The sequence below is a fragment of the Echeneis naucrates genome, chromosome 12 (genome assembly GCF_900963305.1).
Source record: "Echeneis naucrates chromosome 12, fEcheNa1.1, whole genome shotgun sequence".
NCBI classification, from domain to species: Eukaryota; Metazoa; Chordata; class Actinopteri; order Carangiformes; family Echeneidae; genus Echeneis; species Echeneis naucrates.
In genome coordinates this window covers 15,043,975-15,069,655 of record NC_042522.1, presented here as the reverse complement: position 1 = coordinate 15,069,655, position 25,681 = coordinate 15,043,975, and the positions used below count along the sequence as shown (strand labels likewise).

General features: G+C 41.5%; 4 protein-coding genes across 10 annotated transcripts; 1 reads left to right on the top strand and 3 right to left on the bottom strand.

Moving 5' to 3' along the window:
• Positions 1–2,337: 2,337 nt before the first annotated feature.
• ark2n (arkadia (rnf111) N-terminal like PKA signaling regulator 2n) lies at positions 2,338–13,691 on the bottom strand. Of its 5 annotated transcripts, none has more exons than XM_029516377.1 (5): positions 13,502–13,691; positions 11,280–12,185; positions 6,242–6,412; positions 5,661–5,772; positions 2,339–5,547 (listed from the first exon to the last, which is right to left on the bottom strand). In XM_029516377.1, the coding sequence occupies exons 2-5, from the start codon at positions 12,115–12,117 to the stop codon at positions 5,358–5,360; spliced, it is 1,311 nt and encodes a 436-aa protein (XP_029372237.1). In that variant the 5' UTR covers positions 12,118–12,185; positions 13,502–13,691; the 3' UTR covers positions 2,339–5,357. The 5 variants fall into 5 exon arrangements, with proteins under 5 accessions (XP_029372241.1, XP_029372237.1, XP_029372238.1 ...); XM_029516378.1 differs by having other exon boundaries at positions 11,280–12,182; XM_029516381.1 differs by lacking the exon at positions 13,502–13,691 and having other exon boundaries at positions 2,338–5,547; positions 11,280–12,142.
• A 1,061-nt stretch (positions 13,692–14,752) lies between these two features.
• Positions 14,753–18,763, top strand: atp5fa1 (ATP synthase F1 subunit alpha). Of its 2 annotated transcripts, none has more exons than XM_029515802.1 (11): positions 14,753–14,880; positions 15,703–15,778; positions 15,890–16,059; positions 16,225–16,332; positions 16,671–16,837; positions 17,127–17,427; positions 17,549–17,773; positions 17,853–17,960; positions 18,040–18,184; positions 18,290–18,440; positions 18,537–18,763. In XM_029515802.1, exons 1-11 carry the CDS (start codon positions 14,821–14,823, stop codon positions 18,613–18,615), a joined length of 1,590 nt encoding a protein of 529 aa, XP_029371662.1. In that variant the 5' UTR covers positions 14,753–14,820; the 3' UTR covers positions 18,616–18,763. The 2 variants fall into 2 exon arrangements, with proteins under 2 accessions (XP_029371662.1, XP_029371661.1); XM_029515801.1 differs by having other exon boundaries at positions 16,225–16,398.
• A 754-nt stretch (positions 18,764–19,517) lies between these two features.
• On the bottom strand, positions 19,518–21,246 carry hwa (huluwa). Its single transcript, XM_029516444.1, has 3 exons — positions 20,674–21,246; positions 19,894–20,092; positions 19,518–19,684 (listed from the first exon to the last, which is right to left on the bottom strand). Exons 1-3 carry the CDS (start codon positions 21,244–21,246, stop codon positions 19,518–19,520), a joined length of 939 nt encoding a protein of 312 aa, XP_029372304.1.
• Positions 21,247–21,870: 624 nt separating this feature from the next.
• LOC115052087 (dnaJ homolog subfamily B member 5) lies at positions 21,871–25,681 on the bottom strand. Of its 2 annotated transcripts, none has more exons than XM_029515997.1 (4): positions 25,485–25,681; positions 24,584–24,842; positions 23,675–24,228; positions 21,871–22,699 (listed from the first exon to the last, which is right to left on the bottom strand). In XM_029515997.1, exons 1-4 carry the CDS (start codon positions 25,590–25,592, stop codon positions 22,466–22,468), a joined length of 1,155 nt encoding a protein of 384 aa, XP_029371857.1. In that variant the 5' UTR covers positions 25,593–25,681; the 3' UTR covers positions 21,871–22,465. The 2 variants fall into 2 exon arrangements, with proteins under 2 accessions (XP_029371857.1, XP_029371858.1); XM_029515998.1 differs by having other exon boundaries at positions 25,488–25,681.

The window sequence follows — 25,681 nt, the reverse complement described above, 5'->3', positions numbered from 1 at the left end:
ACATTTGTATCCATCTGCAGAGCCCTGATAATGTGTGTGCAGGCTCAGTGACATGCTTAACTGGAAAAACCTGATAGAACTGAGTCATTGTTTAAAAAATAAAGTACTTTTCCTGCCATAATCATGTTTAAACATGACTGCTAACATAATAAGTGAAAGCACACTTCTTTGTCTTCTGGTGGGCGCTACAAGATGCTGCTTGCATCATGAAGCTTTTATGTCAATAACAGTTTACCATACTGCACTTCAACTTTGAAAATGCCAGTTGTTCATCACAAATACTTTCTATAAATACATATATTACTGGTAATACAGAAGAACGTGTAGTCATGTATGGATGAATTTAAAATGCTAGTATTTATTCTTTTTCTTAGTAAAGGGTCTGAGAAAATCTTCCACAGTTTTCAGTTCAAAATCCTGTGTTCCATTCATACTAGTTTTGACTTTCTAAGATGGCAGCTAAATAAAAAAAAAAAAAAAAAATCCTACAAGCTTGACATTAAACATCTGAGACTCCTTTAATTTGGATCACATGACCATTCGCTGTAATACGAATCTAGGGTTTATTGAAGGTCATAAATACATTGAATTGAAAAAGAGTTTTAATAGTTTGTTTTTGATTCAGATATGCTGAAAACTGCCTGTGTCCTGAAAACCTCTCTGCCTGCAGTGTTGAGCCTGAAGGGTGAAGGAGCAGATGGGCTTGGGGAGGCTGAGGGGATCGCAAAACTCTTAGTCCCATATGTCCTTCTCTTCTAGTTCCCACCATCTAATACTTTGTGCCTGCTGTGCTTCACAAAGACCCTTTCACAATGGTATACTATCAGTGCAGGTCAAACTACTGCACCCAACCCCCTTTATTCCCAAATAACAGGCTTTTGATCTTTAATTAATTAATCAAACTGTAAGCCATTTAGACTGTATAACAGAATAAGGACAATGCCACAGTCTTCATCTTTACAAGCATTAAATTTCAATGCAACACGTCAAACTGTTCCAATATTTTTGCAGATGAAAGAAGAATTTTTAGCATCAGTTCATTTACTTTCAGTTGATCTCCCAGATGTCAAAAAGTAGTAATGACCTCCAAGAGCCAAAGATTCATTTTTCTACCGCTTATCCCTTTCCAGGTCATGGTGGGGTGCTGAAGCCAATCCCAGTTCACCCTGGACAGGTCGCCAGTCCATCCCAGGGCCAACATACAAAGTAAAAACATACCGACAATTTAAAGTCACCAACTAACCCAAACGTGACGTCTTTGGATGGAGGAAGGAAAGTGGAGTACTCAGAGGAAACCCTTGCAGGCACAGGGAGAACATGCTAACTCCACACAGAAAGGCCCCAGGCCGGGAACCGAACCCCCGACCTTATTGTGAGGCAACAGTGCAAACCACTATGCTTCCCTAGAGCCAAAGATAGCATCTCCAACTGTCTTATTTTTTTGTTGTTGAGATTAAAACTCAGAACATAATCAACTGACAAAAAGGCATGACCCCCCCCCCCCATAAAAAAAAAAAAACAGCATCTCCTCTCATGAGTTTGAGTTGTCAATTTTTTTCACAATTCTTGCTGTTGAAGTGTTGAAATAATGATTTAATTAGCAAGATAATGATAGATTAACTTTCTGACTATTTTCTCAACTAACTGATGTGTCTACTTTTAGTTCAGCTTTTTAATTAAATAGAACTTAAGAGCATCATTTAATATTGTGCTCTGTGGTAAATCAACGCAGTTTCATGTATTATTTTAGTTGGTTTAATCCCTTTAGGGATGGTAAGAACAGTCAGTAACAAGTGAGCTGTCTTATTGTTTAACCTTCATGGAACATCACAATTGTGCAGCAGTAAGTCTAAAACTTGCAGACTAAAAAGACATCTGCAGGACGAAGGATTCTCCTTTCTGGCTTTGAGAGTGAGCCAACACATTCACTGCTCTGAGGCCACCACTGCCCTGTAAAAATTAGCATACAGCTGATACTCTGCCCCGAGGGTGAAAAGAGCTGGCTAAAGGGCTTCTTTGGTTTTAGGAAAAGGGCCCCACAGGCTGCATTGCTTCACTCCCTCATTGTTTTCTACATGTGAACTCCATATGTCCCCCTAGTGGCAGGTGTCACAGTATGACCTTTGACCCAGCATGAAACTTTGTGTATGAGGGTGAAGTTGTATTGTTCACAGTGAGGCAGTGGTCTAGACTGTTTGGACACACAAAGAAAGAGCGCAAAGAGACATCTGATTGAGTATTGTACCTATGATGGCTATTATTCTTACTCATACAGACAAGAACAAACTCATTCTACAAACTTGTTGACAGACCAGACTTTAGGCATCAGATACATTTGTTTGTGGGCTGTAATAACATCAAAATTATAATTCAAGGATATGGCTTTTGTTTGCAGTTGTGTTTTGCTAAGGTTGAAAAATGTTGAGGTGACCAAGGTGGTCCTTGGTGTAGAAAAAAGCACTGATTCATTAAACTTCAGCTGGACACTAGCTTATCTAGTTCAATTTTCCAAAATTCAAGCCCTTGAGGAAATACAAGACAAATTGACTACAGGCTGAATCAGTGAGCTTTCTGGTAGAGCGACATAATAATAAAAAACAAAACAAAAAAGCAAAACAAAAACAAAAGCAAAGCATACAAGAGGTTCATTAAATAACGCTCTATTTATTTAGTTTTAAAATAGTTTCTTTTTGATCTACATACATAATTTCAAGGAAGTCAAAGACCTGCAGAAGCAACAAAATAAACACCTTGTTTGTTAATTTAAAATAGTGACAGTAAAATGAAACAAAAGCAACTGAAGAGCGAGGCTAAATTGCTGATAGTGAAGGTAATTATCTGACTTGAGGTTAAAAGATGTGACCAAACATGCAATGTGCATCCATAGTTAAGCACCACTGCCTGATTTTCTACCAAACCTCACCCCCTAAAAACTTTGTAATATTTCATAATAATCTTAAGGAACAATTGCAGAATGGATTTTGCAAGCAGAAGTGGTCTGGTTAAATAAGTGTCACTACAGTGATAGCTGCATGTAGTGAAAAGAACTGGCCAATGGAAAACAAAGAAAGATGTCACATTATACTTTACTGTATCTTGAATATGAAACAGAAGTCATGTCACCTCACTTCACGACGACAAATGCACTGACTTCCATATTAACAAATTCCAACTTTAATTATATGAAATTAAAATAATAAACTGGAAGCATATTTCAAATTGGGAAATGAAACAAAAGTGAAAACATACTCCACTTAAACTTTGGTTTAGTTCCTTATATTTTCTATTTTCCCTTTCTGTGACCAGCAGAAGTTAAAATAATCTGATTATATAATTCTCAAGCATCATTTATAGTTGGTGTTATTCAATATAAAATCAAATAATTCAAAGTGATTAAACAGTGTATGAAGTTGGGTTGCTGATACATTTATCACTGTGGCTGCAGTACTGCATGTATACAAAATAAGACCACAAGGAAAAAGAGCAAGCAGGCCATGAGGATAAGGGTAAAAACAGTCCGTACAGTAAATATTTTTCCCACAACTGCCTCAGATGTGGGCACAAACTCAACACCGCTTTTACTGTTTTTTTATATGTGCTTAATTCACATCTATTATTAAAATATTTATTGTTGAATAGCAAAAATCCACTGCTTTGTAGGTAAAAGAATAAGCCTTATACCATTCTAAAAGAAAATAGTGCACATTTCAAGGCATTCAGGCCATCTTGCTTTGCAGTATTTAATGGAAGATACATTTCCTCAGTTGGTAAAAAGGGTCCCCAGAGGTTTAAAGGTGTTTGCATCCAGTCAGGATGAGCATGCAAACAATAAGTGCACAAAGTCACCAACCACTGCAGGGTCATACATTCACTGATAACCATGACACCTGGGACACTTTCACACTTTTCAAACAGAAAAACAAAAAACAACACAAAGCAAAACACATTATTTCTCCTGCGAATAAACCATCACAACTTATACCCTGGTAGCTATAAGTATTAGTTATTAAATGAGCTGTATTTTGTAGTGTGTATGTGACAAACGTGCCTCTGTTAGTTTCTTCAGTATGTGTTTAAGTGGTTTGCTGGTTGTTTCCATGAAAAAGGGAAAAAAAAGAAACATGTATTGTAACATAGTAATCAAGGAAACAAAAGATGACAATTTGAAGCGAGACAGATTTTGAGATTAACCCTAGAAAATCGAAAACAATGTCATGTCTATCAAACATGAAGCCACAGCTAGCAGCTGGCTAGCCAAGTTCAGCACATAGACTGAGCGGAGGGAAAGCAGCGGAGACACAGGAAGTTATTGTGTCATGCCAAGAACGAGTCTGCCACTTTCCATCTTCTGAAAAACCGTTATTATTTTAAAGATAAAATTTGTACAGAACAAGCAAATGAGATTCAACACATTAATAGATTTTTTTTTTTTTAAACAAGGTCTTGGTACGTCTTAAAAAAAAAAACAAAAAAAAAAAAAACAAAAAAAAACGGACAGAGCTTGGCTGGCTGTTTCCCTGTTTCCAGTCCTTATAAGATCAACTATTCAACTGCTGACTGTAGCCTTTATATCAATAAACAGAGCTAAAATTATTTCAATCTTCTCAATTAATTCCCTGCACAGCAGCAAATAATCTTATTTCCCAAAAAGCCCAACTAAGATGAACAAAAACAAAACACTCAGCATCAGGGAAGTGGCTCTCCTGATGCTTGGCAACAATATTAATGCAGAACTACACGTGAAACCAGTGGTGAGACTTTTAAAAACTAAATTGACCCAAGGCAGGAACAAAGCAAATGCTCCTGCCTAGCGATGATCTACTACACAACAGAAAGTCTACCAGCTGCCATTTCTCTTGACTGCAGGTGACTGCATACTAAAAATGCCAAATCCAGTCTAAAAATGGTTCAAAGTCTGAAGTGAAACAGCCATTTTGTGATACAGACCTGCTCTCACTGTACAGCTTGCAAGCACACAACACCAAATGACTACCTACGTCCATTATCAAGGGGCAACTGAGGTATTAAATTAAGTGAGGATATTGCTATCGTTAAAAGATCAATCACTCTTACATACAGCTCCACCTACACTTGAAGTGCTGTGCCAATTTAATACACCTAAATTCATAGCCGACAAGCCAAGATCTGGAAATCACATCAGCAGAATGGCTTTGATACATGATTGTTTAACAGTAAGTTAAAAACAAACAGTGCTCTGCTGCAGGAAGAGTCCAAAAGTGGTTACAGGCAAGGCTGCAACTCTGGGAAGGATTTCAGCCATATCATGGAGGCGAGGCAAGAGGGACGAGGATTAGGAGTGAGAGAAAGAAATAAGAACTCTTCAGTGTACAAGTTGTTTAAAGTAGGTATTTGTGTCCAGTGTCCTCATCCAGAGTGAGGTCTACCACTTCAGGAGGGGACACCCAGTTAGGCTGAGGAGAAACAGTAGTCCATAGCTGTGGTTGATTTGTGCTGTTTAACTGCTCCACTGTACTCTCCTTCCAGGAGGACAAACTCTTTATCACACCTCCGCATGGGTGGGCGCATCTGGATTTAGAAACAAAAAATTTTAATTCATTTCTAAAACTGTTGGTTTGGGGGATATTCACACTGTCAGTCAAAAGAAAATTTTCCACAAAAAGCCCCCCCAAAGTCTTTACCGTGGCTTCTCTTGCACTCCGACGATTTCCACCTCACTATCAGAGGAAGCAATGCTAATCTGGCCCTTGTGTTGAGAACTCTCCTTGTGAGACAGCTCTGCCTCCATGTGGCCTGAAACAAATAAGAGGAACAGAGTTACACATTGTGAGGAGAGCCGAAGCAGTAAAGAGCTTCAGACCTTGCTGACACATGAACACTGCAGCTGCTTTGACAGAGACAGGAAGAAAACTCGGATGAATCTGACACTTGTTTCGAAAAGCTGACTGGACAGCATGGAGTGACACATTGGACAAAACATAAATTGTGGACTTTTTTTTTTTCTCTCCACAATGTCGGCTAGCTTTTCATAAAATCTCAATAAAAGCTCAACTCATTTGTCTCGAAGCAAAGCAGCAAGATCATACCATAACAGCACCAAATGCAAGCCAGTAGAGTTTGGGATGAAGGGTAGTACTTCAAAGGCATCGTGCTGAAAACTATAAGACAGTTTCTCCATTTTTGGATGAGATCCATGTCTCTAAATGTCCTGTCGTCACTGAGTGGAAATTAGCAATTTAGATATACCGGGTTTGTAACTGACCTGAAATAGAGCTCAGAGCTCTTACACACCCAGAGTGAGCTGCCATATCCTGGCCTCTGTGTGTTTTTAGCTCATGCTTTATCACCGTGGGCCGGACTGTCTCCACACTCATACTCTCCTGGTTAGAATCAGTGTCTGAAATATCATAGTGACCCACTACTGGAGGCCCGTCTGTAGAAAACAAAGAAAACACTTCATTATTCAAATCATGCCTAGGAATAGGGGGTCTGTGTTTGGACAAGAATCTGATCCTGCAACCAAACTCCTACGATAGACAAGGAAACACAACCTATTTCACCAGATTCCCAGAAGTAGCAGAATGAAACATTTAGACTCAGTCAGCCCTCATTCCACTGTAATACATGAACAATTGCAACTGTGAAAAAGCATATCAAAAATTTTCAAAGCTATGTTGGTGAGGCTTTCAAAAAGAGCCTTTGTGTTTGCAGTGTGTTTTTCTATCCGTTTATTGCTTTTAAAATAACAGCCATTCACATAAAACACTAGGATACAGTCATTACAAAACATTTTTCAACATAATCTTACTCAGTGAGTGAAATGTAGTGGGATAGTAGAAGCTAAACAACAAAAGCATAACTGGAAGAGCGGGAACATGTATCTTTGTTCTACCCTGTCAAAGGAGTCCCTGGGAGACACGTACACACTTCTATCCAGACGTACAGCATGTGTGAGGGGGTTGGCCTGGACAGCATGTACTTTGAAAGAACACTGCCTATGAATAGCGGATTGGGCAGAAATACGCAGGTACCAGTGTTACCGGAGAAACCGGGCACATGCCAATGTAAAAGGCCATGTAATTCAAGGTAGCAAAAGGACTCATGTAAACCAGGATAGTCTCTTTGGTAAACAATGGACTCTCCTTAGTGTTTTAATGCACACATTTTGTTGTTGTATGCAAAAGGCTCTCTTTACTATGTTGATAGAAACTGTGTCTTTAAAGGTATTTCAGTTTGAACAAATGCAGGACAGCAGTTAACGGATCCGTTTAAACCAAAAACTGCAAACTAACTACGCACGGTGAAACCAAGGAGAGAGAGGAAGAAAAAAAAAAAAAAAAACAAACAAACACAACCACACAAAAAAAACCCCACCAGTATTCACACAATTTGAAAGAAAAACCATTAGGCCAGGGAAAAAAGAACTAAATACATAAAATGTTCTGTAAAACACCATATATCAGCATAAGCAAAGCTTTACCTTGCACACATGCTGCTGATGGAAACTAATTTGGCCTTGCACGTTCTAGATACTAATAAGGAGAAAGAAAAAAAAAAAAAAATAAATCACATGCAAACAGGTGGTGAAACGATGCAGTCAGCTTATAGGTCAAATGGCTACATATACATATACAGAAAACACTTAAACATCCTAACTATAAATATGAGTAGGCCAAAGATTCCTTCGTCAATGTCTGTGACAGTTCAATAGTGTTAGTAGTGTAAAGAACTGTGACACTACATCAGTAAAAGCAGTTTTGAGGAAAGGGTTGAGGAAGGGTATTTCCACCTCAAAGACCACAGGATCTGAACCAGAGAAGGCCACTTGATCATCCAGATCAGTCCATTTTTAGGAAATCAGTAAACATTGCCGTGCACCGTACTGCAGCTCTATTACCCCTGTGTGTCTTGAAGTTTGATGCCTGGGCTTTCAGATTAAAAGGCAAGCTGCAGAGCACGCAGTGCCTTGTGGAGACACAGGCCAAGCTGGCAGAGCAGTGCAAATAAAAAAATAAATAGGCAAGTATTATATGAGTGAGTGAAGATTTGAGGCTTTTGACATTGCAGTTAATAGCCAGAACAAAGGAACCCATGCCTTATCTGATGCTCATAATCTATACATAGGTTACTAAAAATAAACATTGGGATTCATTCCTCCCTCACTAGTTTCCTGTTGCTGCACAGGCAGCAATAGCAGCAAATGTAAAAGAAAGGCGAATATTAAAAATGTAAACTTATCTAATGTAATCTAATTGCGTAATATGATTTTAAAAAGGAAGAAATCATGTGGTTAGTATATTGCGTTTATATTTATAGGCATATCTATGTTTAAATGTTGATGTTAGTAAAGCTATGCCACCAAAATAAAAGTTGTCACAATATTTTAAAACTCCTGAACCACTCACAAAGTGCAAACATAGTTCAGGAGAAAGAAGGGTTATGCAGGGTTTTGGACCTGATTTTTTTTTAAAGAAATTATACTATGATGTTTTATCTATCATTCCCAGCATGAGTTCAGACAAGGCACATGCTCTTTAGCAGCAGCACCTAACACTGTAATAATGGCTGCCCAGGTGCTGTAAAGGAAATACTTTTAGAATGACATAATCAACTTTTCTCTCTGTGTATGTGTGTGTGTGTGTGTTTGTGTATGTGTACACCTGGTAAACAAAAACAAACAAGCCATACAATAAGCAATACAGTAAGAGCCCTGACTCAGTCTATTGAGATATGACCCGTGTCCGTGTCACAGATGCTGCAGAAATCAAATAGGTGAGTTGAAGTATTCAGAATGTCAAATCTCACAGTGATTCAGTGCAAGCAGATGCACTGGGCCTCAGTCACACAGTCACGCTCAAAGAATCAGCTCAGGCCCAACTCCTATTGATCCGTTCAGTGACCTTGCATCATTTACCTATTAAAACCCATTGCCATGCTTTCTGCATCACCTAATTCTACACTTGCTAAGCTCAAAGTGTGAAACTGCAAGAAGTGAAGAAGTGAAATCTAAACATTCAAGAGACCAGGATCAGGAACACCTAGATTTCCATTCTGGGTGACCACTTCAGGTAGGATGTTGTTGTTTATAGGGGTGGGGGTGAGACTGTTGTTCTCCCGTGCCAGCATGTAGGCAGCCATAGTCTCTGCAGACTCTGACGATGGTAAAAAGGAACTGGGAGGAGACGGACGTGCCCCCTGGGAGTGATGTTGCTGCCCCTCTAAGGCATCGCTTGAGCGTTTAGACGAGTCGTTGTCAGAGTCGAGGTGTGCGAGTTTTTCCATCCAGATGCGGAAACGCTCCTCAGTCTGGCGCTGCATCACGGCAAAGCGCGTCATGGCCTCCTCCAGAACACTGCCGATGCCGTTCCTGTCCCACGAACCGCTGTCCAGCAACCCATGAATCTGGGCGCCCACTCTGGATCTCTCCGATGCACGTCTGAAGCCAGCTTTAAAGACATTGAGGCCAAGCGATAAGAAAATACAATAGCACTTTCATGCTTCGGAGGTGGACTTTTGTTAAAAAAAAAAAAAAAAAGAAAAAAAAAAGAAAATGACAATTTGTTTTTGGTTACGTGCAGATCGACTCTTTCATGCTGATGGACTACATGCAGTTGTAGCACTCAAATCTGTGTGTAGGATGTAAAAATGGTTGGAAACGTTTCATGTACTACGAATCCCTAAAGAAAAGAACGAGATGTCTCAGGCGACTGATTCAGATGTGGTTTGGAAAATGCCTTACCTAGTGAAACTTTCTAAAGGTAGACACACCCATTTACAGGATATTATTAGAGAAATTTGACGATGTAAGGATATTATATATGACTGTATTTGCCTCTAAAACTTTGCACAATACTTCTATGATTCTACTTCCACGGTGGAAACCTTGCAGAGTAAGTGAGCTAAACAATCATTTATCAAACAAAACCTCACATGGATAACAAGCTAAATCCTGACTTCAACAGAACGGAAACACATGCTACAACCAACCCAACAGGTTACATTTTAAGAATAACAATGGAAAACACAAGGACAAGCTCAGCCTTAAGTAAACAAATTGACTCCAACAACAGGATCAGGCAGTGGGCCTTTAAATATCAACCAGCCGCTGAAAGAGGACTCAACTCACCCAAAAGATTTCTACAACCATCAGGAAACATAACACTACAGGAAACAAATATAGGATTTGTGTGCAAGCATACAATATTACCAGTGATTTCCTGCTAGTGTTCTTTTATACACTTTTGTTCCCAAGTTCATTTTACAGCACAGCCATCGCCAGTCAAGAGCTATCTGACTTCTGAAAGGTGTTACAGAATCTATTCTAGAACAAATAAAACCATCTGTTTGCAGTTCTACAAAGCCTAATTTCCTCTTGTGTAGGCAGAGTGGGGTGTGGGAAAGACCTAGGGGATATTTAAAAGATACAGGCAGAGACAGAGGAGCAAGATAGACTTCATACCTAGTACCATTTTGGTCTTTACCAAAAGAAATTATGACTCCTTTACATTGATTAGTGTACATTCTAATAAAATGACACATTAAAATTTTTTTTCTGTCTAAACTCTGATGGCACAAGGTGATGTTTCTACAGCTTATTAACACTGACAGTAGCTGCATAGACTTAAAACTCAGACCAACACAGTGAGAGCAAACACCATTGTCTATTTGCAGCAAAGCTGGAGCTATAAATGGCTCACTTGTTGAATTGCAGAACTCGAAATATAGGTTAGAGTAACACAGCTCTGAATATATGAGTTGAAATATGTTCCCTAGAATTCCACAGCATGCAAACGATGAGACAAACCTCTGACAAAGCACATATTGTATTTCTAAAAGTGACTGGGCATAGCCCCATTTTAACAAACAGGCTAAATATTGAAAGACAGGGGTGAATGAAGACAGATGATGAGTGAGAGAATGAAAATCCAAAAAAAAAATAAATAAATAAAAAAAAAACAGACCAAAAACAGACAAACAAAGCAATGCTTGTATTGATCTGATATTATAAAGGCTTTGTAAAGCCCCATGAGACATTCATGCTATACTTGGCAAGTCAAGAATTTGATTTTGGTTGTCTGAAAATTTCAAACTTACACAGACCGTCTTTTGTTGTTAAGGTCTGCCTTTCACTCAGCCAGAAAATTATCTCTTGACTTTCATACACGGGTGCAGTATGTGTTTTTTTCATTATCATGTGACAGTGTTTTATATGTGGCATCTTAGTGTCTGCTGCTATTGTTGACCTTGATACTGGTAGGAGTAATATGCAAAGGGAATGGATTTCGAACACTGGAAGTTACCTGGAATATCTGTCTTGATTGTCTTGCTACCTCCTGAAGTATCATCATCCTCATCATCAGAGGTGCTGGTGCTGGAGTCGCATGTGAGCTCGCTGTCACTCGTACTGCTGTCCTGCAGCAGGTTATACTTCTTCCGTGCTGCTGCTTCTCGTTTTTGCCGTAACAGACGCATTCGCTCCTTGTGTTTCTGGCTCCGATGACCTTTCACTTTAGCCAGCTTGCCGTTGGTTTGTTTTTCCTGCCCTCCTGCTGCTACAGCGATGGGCTGGCACCGATTTTTCTTTGCAGCCATTGCATTGGGAGGCATCTCGCTTTCTGAACGTGACCGCCGCGACTTTCTCCCCCCTGTCACTGAGACAGATGTTTGCTTTCCAGCTGCCTGCCCAGGATCATTTACAGCTTCCATATTGCCCTGATCCTCTTCTCCTAAAGGAACAGTAGCACCTTCTTCCCCTGAGGAGAGTGTGTCTGAGTCAGCAAGGTGGCCACTGGATGAGGGTGAGAGCATGCAGGGGTTTGAGGAGTCACTCTCATAGATATTTCGAGTCACATGCTTGTCACTTCCCGTAGAGGCATGTTGGGACTCTGGGGAGTCTCGACGGAGCTCTTTCATCAGGCATGGCATTGAGAGGAGACTTTGCTCACCCTCTGTATGCAAGGGGCTGTCTGCTTCCTTTTCCCTTGGTGGTGAGCTAGTACTGGTGGTGGTCTCGGTCTTCAGATGCTCATCCTGCTCACTCCGTAGAGAAGCAGTGACTGATTGTACCTCGTCAAGGCACTCTGGGGGGCACTCAGCATCCCCAAATTCCTCTGCTTTCTCTGAATCAGCCATCTTCATGCTAGTTGAGCCCAGAGCCCAAAGGTCCAACTATCATGGACCAATGTGCCTGGACAGGAGCTCACCTGCTGGAGGAAAAACAACACCACTAATTTCAGTCTTTCAGTCTTAATCTGTACAGAGCTTGGTTATCAGAGATAACCATAAGTTAAAAAAAAAATTAAACAAAAGCTTACATCAAATGCAAGATACGAACTAATGTCTCATTTGGCATTAATAACACCACATTAACATTATTAACATGGTATAGTGCCAGTTAAAAATCTCAATAGCCTAATGGAAGCAACGAGTCAATAACCACTATTCATAGTAACCGTCTGATTAAATACACAATGTCTGACTTTGGCTGTAAAATAAATAATAATGTGAATATACCCTGCTCTCCACAATCCTTTATCACTAATATAAGATTTTTATACAATCTTAGAGTTTGTAATGCACAAAAAAAATGCACACACCAATAACAGAACAAACAAGCATTTGTTCTTCACTAAAATTGCCAAAAAAAAAGACGAATTTATGGACTGTAAAGACGAGTTCACTTGCAATAAATGTTCATGTGGATTGTACCACTTTCACCAGAGACAGCATGTGCAGGTGGAAGACGACCAACATATTCTCAGCCATTTTTTATGTAGGTGCTATGACAAGTTTGAAGTCGATCGAAAAAGGGGGGTGTCCAAATACTCGAATGACAGACAGCAACAGGCTTATTAATACAATAACCAAAACTAAACATTTCGACCGAAGAACTACACTGAGCTACACAGATAGAACTACACCGTTCAGTGTCCTCCTTTACGATAATTTTGCAGCTTTTGTATTTTCTACGAAGGCAACATGTTGCATGCCTCTTAGCCTTTCACACAAAAAAAGGAAAAACCAAACAATCTAATCCAATAATGTGAGCAAGAAATGCCTGTTTAACGTCATTGACGGCACCGGTTAGCTTAAACGATACGTGAAAGTTAGACTTTGGATTTGAATCTACTTTTCTGTCTCACTCGCACTTGCTTTAAACCTTTCCAGCTGAATAAAGCTACGTGTGGTTATACCGTGATGTTTATTTGTGTCCGAATGAATGACTTCAGTCAGCTGGCAATGTGGCTAGCTGCCGCTAACACGGGCTCGGATCCAGACACCACTTCTAGCTGCGTAGTGAAGCTAACATCGGTCATTACCTTTCATCCCCAAAAGAAACCGATAGGAACACAAATCGGGGGGGGGGGGGGGATAAACAAGTTGCGGGACAGCTGCTTTGCAAGACCCTATAAATGGAAGCGGTATCTTTCCAGCCAGAGGCGTAACAGGCAGGTTAATGTCAGCAGCTAACAGCTAGCGTTAGCTCAGCAACTTTAGCTCAAAATCAGCTGCGCTAACTCACCGCGGTGTTAGTTGCAATCTTCTTTTCTCAGCGTCAGACTTTTCAGCATCTTCGGTAATTTGTAGTCTCTTTGATTTACGATGCATAAACGACGCCCTGCAAAACGCGCCTCACTTCTCTTAAAACCTGGAAAGATTTGAACGTGTCTTTTTTTTTTTTTTTTTTTGGCGCAGTGCGCTCAGACCTTAGCGAGCCCCGTTAGCGGCTAGCCGTGTGTTTATTTTAAAATGTCTCCATCAGCCGTTCACAAAGCTAAATGCGCCATTTCCGGCCCGCTGTCTGGGACGGAGCGCCCCCTGTGGCCGGATCTTCGTACTACAAAGTGAGAAAAGACTGCAGGGCGAGCAGCGAGGAGCCCGAAATTAAGTTTGTCCTTGGCCCCCCCCCCTCCATTGACCCCCTCTAAAAAACTCTAATTTTCATTATTTCCTACAGCCTCTCTATTAAATTTTACAATCAAACTTCTCATTTTAATTTTAGTTTTCGATAAGTGTTGTAAAGGCAACAATGCCCTAAGTACTCTATAACGATTAACCAATTTAATGTCATGTATTGCTACTAAACATTGTTCTGATTAAGTGTTTTTATATTCTCAAAGCAATTATTCTTTCAGAGCATGCTTTGGGTATGTCTCATATACTTTATCCTTTGTGTCACTGTCTGTGTAGATCTATACACTGCCATCTGGTGGGTAGATAATACTGGCTAGTTAACGTTGTTAAACACAATTCTGTGTGCAGTATGGTTGAAATTAGACAAAATTGTTTGCTTTTTTTCAGCAAAATGTTTTATCAGCCACAAAATTAATAAAGGAGCAAAAAAGGCTACTTGGATATGCTACCCAACCAACTGAAAAAAAAAAACAAAAAAAAACACAGCAAAAAACAGAGCAGTATTTACTACCATTTAGTCCATATTCTATTTACAACAGCATTACAAAATAGATTTGGAGGATATATGTCAAATATGTTTTGTATTACATATATATATATATATATATATATATATATAATAACAACTGGTCATTATTCCAACTATTGGGTAATAAATAAGTTTGTTTGATTTTTCTTTTTTTATAGATGTAAATCAAACACTTTAGGAAGTATATTCTTTTTTGGTTCACAGTTATGATACACCCGATTTCTCACGACATTATACATTTTAATAAGGAAGCAATAAATAAATAGTAATAAAAAAAGATGGTGTAGTTTATTTTGAAGTACTTCCAGGTCACGGTAACCTTTCTACAGATCCACTTCCGCCTCCGCCATCCTTCTCTCTCTGCTCCGGGAGTAGGACAGACCTGACGAGACACCGATATGCTGTCAGTTCGCGTCGCAGCGGCTCTCGCCCGCACCCTCCCTCGACGGGCCGGATTTGTAAGTATAATTAAATTCTTTATGCTTCAGTTCCTGTCGAGTTTGTCGGGTAAAAGCCAGAGTTTATTGCCCCGTAGCGCCGTGATGGTGTTGTGACTTTATGCGTCTTTGCAACCGGAGGACACCGGGCCCTTCGCGCTGCTAACAAATTTAAAAGACAGACAGAAAAAGGATTTACAGCTCACTATTAGGGATTAATAAACGATGAAATTTGTCTAAGGTCAGTTTCGTGCATTGTCAATGGCTGTGACTCAGCAGGAGAGCTTTGTACAGTAAACTGCTATTGAAGGTCAGGATTATGTTGCGCCCCATGTCAGTTTAAGTCGCAAGTTAATTTACCAATTTAAGCTGCAATAAATTATTCCTTCAGCCAAATCACATTGTCATTTTGTTCAGGGACTAGCCTAGGAAGGTCATTGTGTCCTAATGGATAAATCTCAAGTTTAACAATAACTTCAAATAAGGAATGTAGAAATTTTGTTTTAGTGTAACTTTGATTTGCTAAAAAAACATATGTGCAGAACGTTTTTCTTAAAATTCTCAACTTGTCATCCATTTTAACAGATTTTACAGATATACTTGCTTAACAGAAGAAAAATTGTGTGACATTATATTTGAAATTGACATTATAATTGAAATTTAATCATTTCTATTATTTGGATGGTGCTAAAAAACAGCTTGATGTTTAAGTTTATAAGTTATATTACACGAAATTAGTATTGGCTTGGTTTACCCAATAAAACATGAGTGTTGGATTCATAACTTGAAAATGCCACTCTGAAGATGAAAGTCATTTCTTTACTCCTTCCCATTGTCATCAAGGTGTCCAAGAATGTTGCTGCAGCATGTGTAGGAGCTAAGAATCTACACACCACCCGACCATGGCTGCAGAAAACAGGTCAGTCGACGAGTGCAGGAGATACTCCTAAAGAAATGTATTTATTTGTACTATTATTACACAACAATCTAATTGCAGCTTAGCTCAGTAAATGCTTTATTTACATTAAAGGCACAGCTGAGGTCTCATCCATTTTGGAGGAGAAGATCATGGGAGCTGACACCAGTGCTGATTTGGAAGAGACTGGTCGTGTGCTCTCCATTGGAGATGGTATTGCCAGAGTGTACGGTCTTAGGAACGTACAGGCTGAGGAGATGGTGGAGTTTTCTTCTGGTCTGAAGGTAGGACAGATGAAATTTGTTAAAATGTATTAAAATGGATGCATGCTCATTATGCACAGGTTAGAAGATAATATTGCAAAATTTATATAACATAACAATAACAGTAGCTTGGCAGTGTTAATAAAGGGGAAAGTGAAGGTTACTGTTTGTTCTTCTCTTCATTAGGGAATGTCTCTGAACTTGGAGCCCGACAATGTTGGTGTTGTGGTGTTTGGTAATGACAAGTTGATCAAGGAGGGTGACATTGTCAAGAGAACTGGAGCCATTGTAGATGTTCCTGTTGGCGAGGAGCTCCTGGGCCGCGTTGTTGATGCTCTGGGAAATGCCATCGATGGAAAGGTAATGTTTGTCTTCCAGCGTTTCTGCGTCATATTCTTACATTTCCTTTTTGGGTTATTATAAGCATGAGGTACACAGTAGGGTTCTAACTATTTTTAGATAGTTTGTCATTCTTCTGTTTTAATATTCAAATTAAAAGTTCATTGTGTACCTACGCAATTTGCAAAAATGGTCAACATTTCCTGCTATAATTTCCAAGATGGCATCTTCAAGTTAGCTTTTTTGCCTGAGCAGCAGTTTGAAACCTTTTTCTTTCACTGTTTTCTTAACAGGGCCCCCTTGGCTCTAAGACCCGTAGGCGTGTAGGTTTGAAGGCCCCTGGTATCATCCCCCGTATCTCTGTGAGGGAGCCCATGCAGACTGGAATCAAAGCCGTGGACAGTTTGGTCCCTATTGGTCGTGGACAGCGTGAGCTCATCATTGGAGACAGGCAGACTGGGTAAGAGGATTCTATGTGAACACATGAGTACTTGAAAGTGCCATTGAAATCCTGTCACAGCAATGGAAGTAGTAATGACAAAGACTGGACAAAATAATTCAAATAAATAATGATCTAGCTTTCGTATGTAGCAGTATATTGTAAATAAATGCAAATAGTGTCTTAATGCATCTGCATTTAGAGCATGTATTTATACTGGTTTTTAATTGGACATATAGAGTAGTAAATTTTAAATCACACCTCAAAATGGATCTGTGTCACAGTGCTGACTCCCTAATTTGTGTTGCAGCAAAACTGCAATTGCCATTGACACAATCATCAATCAGAAGCGCTTCAATGATGGAACTGATGAGAAGAAGAAGCTGTATTGCATCTATGTTGCTATTGGCCAGAAGAGATCCACTGTGGCTCAGCTGGTGAAGAGGCTCACTGATGCCGATGCCATGAAATATACTATTGTGGTGTCTGCTACTGCCTCTGATGCTGCTCCACTGCAGTACCTGGCTCCCTACTCTGGCTGCTCAATGGGAGAGTACTTCAGAGACAATGGCAAGCATGCCCTGATCATCTATGATGATCTGTCCAAGCAGGCGAGTTTTTGTTTTTTTTTTTTTTTTTCCTTCATGCAATTTGATTGTTGTATCAGATTTTTAGCAAAGAGAAAACCAGTCACTGTAAATCATATAGTGATTTACTGTTACTGTTCTACAGGCTGTCGCCTACCGTCAGATGTCTTTGCTGCTCCGCCGTCCCCCTGGTCGTGAGGCTTACCCTGGAGATGTCTTCTACTTGCATTCCCGTCTGCTGGAGAGAGCTGCTAAGATGAACGACAACTTTGGTGGTGGCTCCCTCACAGCCCTTCCTGTTATTGAGACACAGGCTGGTGACGTGTCAGCCTACATTCCAACTAATGTCATCTCCATCACAGACGGACAGGTGAGCGTGTGTTTGTTGTTATAGTTCATCATGACAGCAATCCTGAACCGCCATCTAAATGCGATGTTTTCTGCCGCAGATCTTCTTGGAGACCGAGCTGTTCTACAAGGGTATCCGTCCTGCCATCAACGTTGGTCTGTCCGTGTCACGTGTCGGCTCTGCTGCCCAGACAAGGGCCATGAAGCAGGTCAGTCAGGCTTCTGATCACCCATCTCCCAGTGGATGCTATGAATTTCTTAAAATCTGGTGTGATATCTGTCCTTCAGGTGGCCGGTACCATGAAGCTGGAGCTGGCCCAGTACCGTGAGGTGGCTGCCTTCGCTCAGTTTGGTTCTGACTTGGACGCTGCCACTCAGCAGCTGCTGAACCGTGGTGTTCGTCTGACTGAGCTCCTCAAACAGGGGCAGTATTGTGAGTCACTGTTTATTTCATTGTTGAAAATCATGAGTGGACATGTCTTTGAAAAAAAATCCATTCTAGAGATGTCTCAATGGTAACTGTACACTTCTCTCTCAGCTCCCATGGCTATTGAAGAACAGGTAGCAGTCATTTATGCTGGTGTGAGGGGACACCTAGACAAAATGGAGCCTAGCAAAATCACCAAATTCGAGAAGGCTTTCCTGCAGCACATTTTGAGCCAGCATCAGGACCTGCTGGCAGCTATTAAGTGAGTTAAAGGACTTTGCACACCAGCTTGTGCGATTTTTTTTTTTTTTTTGCAGTTTACATATGTGTATTAAAACCACTCTCCTCTTCATTACAGGGCTGATGGAAAAATCTCTGAGGCATCCGATGCCAAGCTCAAACAGATTGTGTTGAATTTCCTCTCAAGCTTTGAGTAAAGTGATGCATTTGGGTCGACCTGTTGTCATGTTTGCTTAGTGCAGCCAGTTATACTTTCTATGAACTTGAACCACGAACAAATTCAAGTGGCACTTGATGTTTAATGTACAGTTATCTCTTAACAGAGAATAAAGTATTCCACCTAATTATCTTTGACTCTTTTGATATTCAGGACAATGTGGTATACCACCAAGCTGTAACAGTACTACGTTTCCTCATACCGCATCTGCTGATATGATATACGGGATAGTGCACATCTATCTATCCAAACACTTGATAAGCTCAACACTTGTGCAGATGACATACTGCTGTTTCAATTGCTTTAGTTCAGTCCTTTTATAAAGAAAAAAAAAAGTATTGCTTCTCATTCTTTGCAGATCTGCCTACAATTAAAATCTCCTGGAATCAATTCATACAAAATCAACCCCACCAACTACAATATATGTCCCTATGACTGATGAGCATATCTGATAGTGTATCCATTAGGCAGGAAGAAGTAACCAATAGGCTCTTCAATTCTAAATTCATCTTTAATTTCTAATTTCTCAAAACATACCAAAAACAGTGATTGTAATTCTTGATGTGAATGTATAAGATCTGGGGCTGGGTGAACAGCTTTGTACTTTCAACATGGTGACAATAAGCATCATCAGTGGAAGGTGCACAGTTAACATTTCAAACTAATGTCAGTGAAAGTTGGATGGTAAACGGGTAACTATTTGAACAGCTTCAGTGCCAGAGTGCTGTCATCACAAAAGAGTTAAATCAAAACTAGTGTTGGTGAATATAAGTGAGGCAATTTAATAAATCAAATCTGTGCCTTTCCCAAAAACAAGTAAATAAATAATTTAAATGAGTTTGAAGACTTAAAATAAATAAGCATTAAGACTACTGATCATATTCACACCCAGTACTGCTTGGTGTGCACTGCAGGCCTGTGGTGTTTATGTTTGGGAACATTATTCTGTTTGACGTAGCAGGGGTCGTAATAATCCCACTCCAAAGCTGAAGCCAGCACACCGTTGGACAGACCATCACTGTCTGCCGACAGAATCCGCAGGGAGACACCTGGAAACAAAGTACTTTGCCATAAAAGATCAATATAAAGTATTTAAAGGAAAGAAGATTTACCTTCCTCTCTGGTAAGACTCTTTACTCAGACAACCAAGATATGACACTGCATCCATGTTCTGCTTGTCAGTTAGATTCAGCAGCAACACTGATTATTAATGAGGATCTTATTGGTTCCACTGCAGCTGAAGGAGACAGAAGTGTACCTGCACTTGCACCGAAGTCGCTGTCGAGTCCAGGACCTACTGCAGATGTGCTCAGACAGGACGTCTCTGAAGGTGGGCTGGTGTACTCACACTCCATATTTGCTTTGTCCAACACATGCACTGCAACACCTGGGTTCACATCTGTCAGCATCTGGTAAGAGCTGCTCTGACAAATATAACCCACATGTTCTGTCTCCAGCTGTTAGAGAAGGAGGAGATGAAAATGAACGATGAAAGCTTTTCGGTTTGTTGTGAACCGTTTACTGTGGGGTAAACTTTTTCCACTTTGTTTGGTACAATCCAGGAAGAATACGGGGCGGTATAAACAGTGAGAGACTTTAACACGTATTGTGCTTGTTTTTTGTTTTTTTTCCCCCTAGATTTTAAAGCATTAACAAATTTTCCATATTTAAAAATAATCAAAATTTACTATGTAACACAGCTGGAATTCCAACCATGAGCCCAAGACCTGAAGCCAAAAGGTTAAAGGTCACTCCTCCCTTTTTAGGCCCAGAGCCAAACTAAGATCTCCGCCTTGGTTGTGCATATTTAAGAATGTGTATTAATTCCCCATAAGATGGGGAATCAAAGTATTTTTCCAGCCATGCCTTCATTTTGTTGGGATTCGAACTTGCATCATCTGGTCTGAGGTGAACTACTGTTAAAATCCTAATAACCCTGGTGGCATGTATGCGCTCAAATGAATCTCCACCGTGAAAGATGAACATCAAAATGCCCTTTTGGGCCTTTTCCTGGTTCGTGTAGTGAGTGATCACTCACCATGGGAGAGTTTGGCGGAACCAGGTTCCCTCTGGTTTCAGCCTCAGACTCACTGGATTGCGGCAGAAGCGGTGCGCTCCTGCACCAGCCCGCTTTACCGGCGCTGTGTGTCCGAGATGGCAGGTCCAGTCTTGGGGTGAACCCAGCTGCTGGGGAGGCGGTCCGGATCGTGCTCGGCGCCCTCAGGGACCATGAGCCGGTGGCCCCATCCGGCCTCAGGAGCCGGGTCCTGTGATCCACCACGGCCCTCTCCCTGGATGAAGCCCTGGATGAGGTGACAGGATGGGGCAGGACCGGCTCCGACACGGACATATACTCCCTCCTCCCGGCCTGCAGCGGGCCGACTGAAGTGACTCTCCGCAAGGTGGACTGCAAAAGCATCTCCTCTGCGTCTTGGCTCTTCCGCCTGACGCTGATCTTTGACAGCATCAGTAACTTGTAACCCAGGAAGAGGCAGTTGAGCAGCAGCAGGATGATCACGCAGGGAATGAGCAGAAGCACGACCAAAGTGAGGTCTGTCACAGGATGACCTTCCGTCACATTAGATGGGGTGGTCTGCTTTGTCTGCGACATTTCATCCCAGAGGATATTAAAGGTGAATTTTGGAGAATTGCTGCTGATCTCAACTGAGATTTCACGTTGTCCCTGAATGCGCAGGTGGTTTGATGTGTCAATCAATGTGGACTACTCTGAGTTTGACGGGATTCCCCCCCCCCCCCCCCCCCCCCATCTAACAACAAACACGCCAGCCTGTTTCTCACACGCACACAGTCTCCATGTGTGACCGTGGGCTTGGATCATCCTGGTCTCGTTCATTGCGGACTAATACTGTAACTGTTATCAAAGCAAACGCTTGATCCAACACTTCTGGGCAATGTGCGCTCAACTCTGCAGCCACACAAATCACACATCAACAGGTGTGCCTCGTTATTTTCGGGACATCTCGCGTTGTCGTAGGAGCCAATCACCGCTGGGTGGCAGCAGGGTGTCAGACATCCTGTGTGTGTGTGTGTGTTTTGTTTTATTATTATAATATTTTTCTGATGAACTGGAAGAATTTCGTGTTCCACTTAAAATCATGTTTGTCACAAAAATAGTAGTGAAAAATCGAGGTGAAATTTTATTTTTTTATTTTTCATTTTTCATGCTTCAATTTGTCTATGTAAGGTAATAATACATCAACGGCTGGCTCATTGCTGGATATATACAAACATTTCAAATGATTCAATAGAACATCTGACAGATGAATCTCTCTTAGAGACAAAAGTTTTTTGCATTTTGTACACAAAGTATCTCTTTGTACACAAGTACATTTTGCTATTGTAATAAATCAATGTAAAAGATCAAGTCATATGAACACCATATAACTATAATAGGTCTGTTTTTCTTCACATTTCTACCATTCAGGTTTAAGTACGTCTTTACAGACTTGAATAGTACACTGATATCCTGCTATAGGTTTGCAAGTATAACAGTACAAGTAACTTTTTCATTCAAGAGAAAGGCTGTTGAGTCCGTAGCCGTCCTCCGATACCAAAGACCCTGATCATCAGTTCTGAACTCACTGCCCATGTGGCATCGGTGGATTGTTCCTAATACCTGCAGAAAGTCATCTCCTCACAAAGTCATGTCTGAACTACAACTCATGTCAGCCCTGCCTGCCATTACCACACAATAAGAGGTTGCGATTGGTTGTGATTCTTAGCACCTCGGGCAAGGTGGTGTTTATCAATTGATAACAACCTAAACACACGTTGGAGCTGTGTCATTCCCGCGATTTAAAGTTAGCAGGTTAGCACTGGGCCAGGCTGTGCTTGATGATCTCGCGGGACTGTGGTGGGATCCTGTCGGGGAAGAGCACCTGGAACTCCACCACCAAGTCGCCTCTCTGGGATGGGCTCTTAGGCAGGGGCAGACCTTCGCCCCTCAGCCGCCGGAGGGCACCAGGTTTAATTACATCACTGCATGGTAGAGGCATCATCCGGTTATCGAGTGTGGGGACGTTGACTGTGCAGCCACAGAGAGCCTGAAGATGGAATCATGAATAAAAAGTTAGCCCTGCAGACCTGTTATATTTAGAACCAGTTTCATAACACAAAATAACAACAAAAAAAAATCAATGAAATGCCAAAGTGTCATCTTACATAAGCAGTAAATATGTCTGTATTTCTAAAAGCATAAGAATTTTCAGTTACACAACAAACTGGGGCTCCAGATGTTATAATCGTTGCTCTATTTACCGGCTGTGCGTGGGAGTTAAGTGCTTTAGTGACTGAAGGGAGCCATAGGAAAGTAGAGGAGCTCTTTGAAATGCCAGTCCCAGTGATTGCTACCCTGCTAATCTATGTGTGGGTTGGTAGAAGTGAGAGTCAGAGCTTGAGCGAGCCAAAAAAAAAAAAAAAAAAACGCCACTGTGCCTGCTTTCCACAGGCAGAGGAGTCTGCGGCACACATAGTAGCTGAGAGGGAGAGTGGAGTGTGATTCGTGGGGGCAGTCAGTGCTGAGGCTAAATTTAGCTCCTGCTCTCTCTCGCTCTCTACAGGGGCTGATGAGGTAACGGAGGCGTTGGCAGGCTACTGCTGCTGCCCTGTTAGCGGGGGTCTGCCAGCCTATTGTAAGCTGGGGGTGCAGATGCCTGAAAGAGAACACTGTGTACTGTCTTCAGACTGCAATCAAATATTCCACCCTCCCTGCTTTTGGCAGAGATCCTACCTTCTGCCGTCCTTACACTTTATTGACGCCTTTCAGTAATTGATTTTCTTTAGTATTTCAGAAAATCCATTATCCAACAGTTATATAAGGACAATAAGTGGTGACTGAACTTCAGCCTTTTTCCGAGTAGGTGTGAAGTGGTGAGAAAAATTGCATAGTATATCCATATATACACCAGTCATATGTTTCATAATGTGTCGTTCATTCAGTTTCAGAGTGCTGAGCTCAGTGAAAGTAAACTCTTCACCCTGAAAAACCTCTCAGCCTCATATAAAGGCAGCAAACTCACCTCTTTGAGGGTTATCTTGGCTGTGTAAACAATGTTGGAGCCGTCTCTCTTGTATTGAGGGTGTTCCTGGTCCCTGAGAATGAATGTGATGTCTGCAGGGGTGTTGTCAGGCGTCTCGTCTCCCTCCCTTGGGAAGGTGATCTTGGTCCCCGCCTTCCAGCCTTTCTTCACCACCACGTTTAGCACCTTGTCTTCAGAGTGCAGGCTGCGGCCATCAGCGTTGAGCCGACTTCGGGTGATCTTTACGTGCTTGGTGCAGCCGTGCATCACGTCCTCCAGGGTCACCAGCAGATCGTGCACCACCGCCTCGCCCTGCAGGCGCCGCTGGCCTCTTCGCAGCCCGCCATCGTGGCCGGCAAACCCACCCACGTGGCTGAAGGTGAACCGTCTGAAAGGGTTGAAGAGGTCATCTTCACCATCAACATCACTGCCAAAGAAGATGTCGAAGTGGTCGGACCCATGAAAGAAGGAGGAGAACGTGGCATGGGGGTCGCTGGGGAAGTTATTACGGAAAGCAGTGCCTTGGCTTGCCACTGACATTCCATTCTTAAGGCCTACAAACCAAAGAAGAAGAATTCAGTTAAATTGCTGACATTTATCAAATACTTATTTCATTCTAATACTGCTGCTGATTTTTTTGCAAACTCTGCCTTAGCTAAACATCAGCTATTCAGGAATTTTCAGGAAAGCTCTCACTGAATTATTAATAAGCCCCACAGCTGTCTGTGCTATGCTGGGGGGGGCTAATCATAATCTTCCTGCTGCACATCGGTATTTAGGCTTGATGAAGACATGGAAAGTTAAATCAGCATCTTATGCCAGAGCAATTAGCCAGATGACAGTTAGTCTTTAAGCTATTTAACTCATGTAAATGAAATCCCAGCAGTGTCAAATCTCCCTCCTTCTCACCTTCCTCTCCAAACTGGTCATATATGCTTCTCTTCTTGGGATCAGTCAAGATCTCGTAGGCCTCCGCGATCTCTTTGAACCTGTCCTCTGCATCAGCATCACTGTTCTTGTCTGGGTGGAATTTGAGAGCCATCTTCCTGTAGGCCTTTTTGATCTCATCTTCATTGGAATCAGGGGAAACACCCAGGATTTTGTAGAAGTCCTTGCCTGTGGGCTTGATGGCCAGACAGGACGTGTCCTGTTCAGACCTGGTGCCTTCCTGTAGAGAACAAGACCGGCCATCACTTGGACCATTCATAAAACCAAGTGAAAGAAATTCCTCAATTTGCTCGAAATCTGACAGTTTTCAATAATGCATGACCTCAAGCGTCAGATGCTCTGAATGACTGGAAAACCCATGTACATCCATTTCATCTTATAGAATACAGTACTGAATGGCTGAGCCTCCTGCACACATGCTGATGTAAAGCAGCTATAATTATGCAGCAAAAACGGCCCCCCAGCAAAGACTCTCTGGGAAAACACCCTTTTGTCGCTCTGCTGCTATGCAATTGTGCATCCATGAATTTTTCAGGCTGATGGACAGCACAACGTGAGAGAAGGAGGGGATGAGGGGATGAGGGGAGTCGTGAGGGGGGTAAAAGACCCCCCCCCCCCCCCATAACGACCGAGATTCTTTGCAGCGATTGGCTGAGCGCGAGTTGGCCACTCTTGCATTTGAATGAACCCACGGCAACAGACACAAGACCGCGATAGGAAATGATTCTTAAATAAAGAGCGAGATGACAAATAACATATGAAACTTTAAAACTCCAGCAGTGTGACTGCTGTAATTGGCTTTAGCAGAAAAAGTAAAAAAAAAAAAAAAAAAAAAAAAAAACTTTCTCCGGAATGTACTCACCGCTGATGATGATGAGCCTGAGCTGTCGCCTCTGTGCATAACTCTCACTTTGCACTTGACATTGACATTCTTGTGCTTCACACCGAACTGGGTCCAGATCAGAACCATGGCGCGCTCTCACTTCTGTTTTTGTGTTTGTGGGGCTACGTGTCGCTGTCCAGTCGCGCTGGTGCTGAAATCGCTCGGCTTCGTCTTTC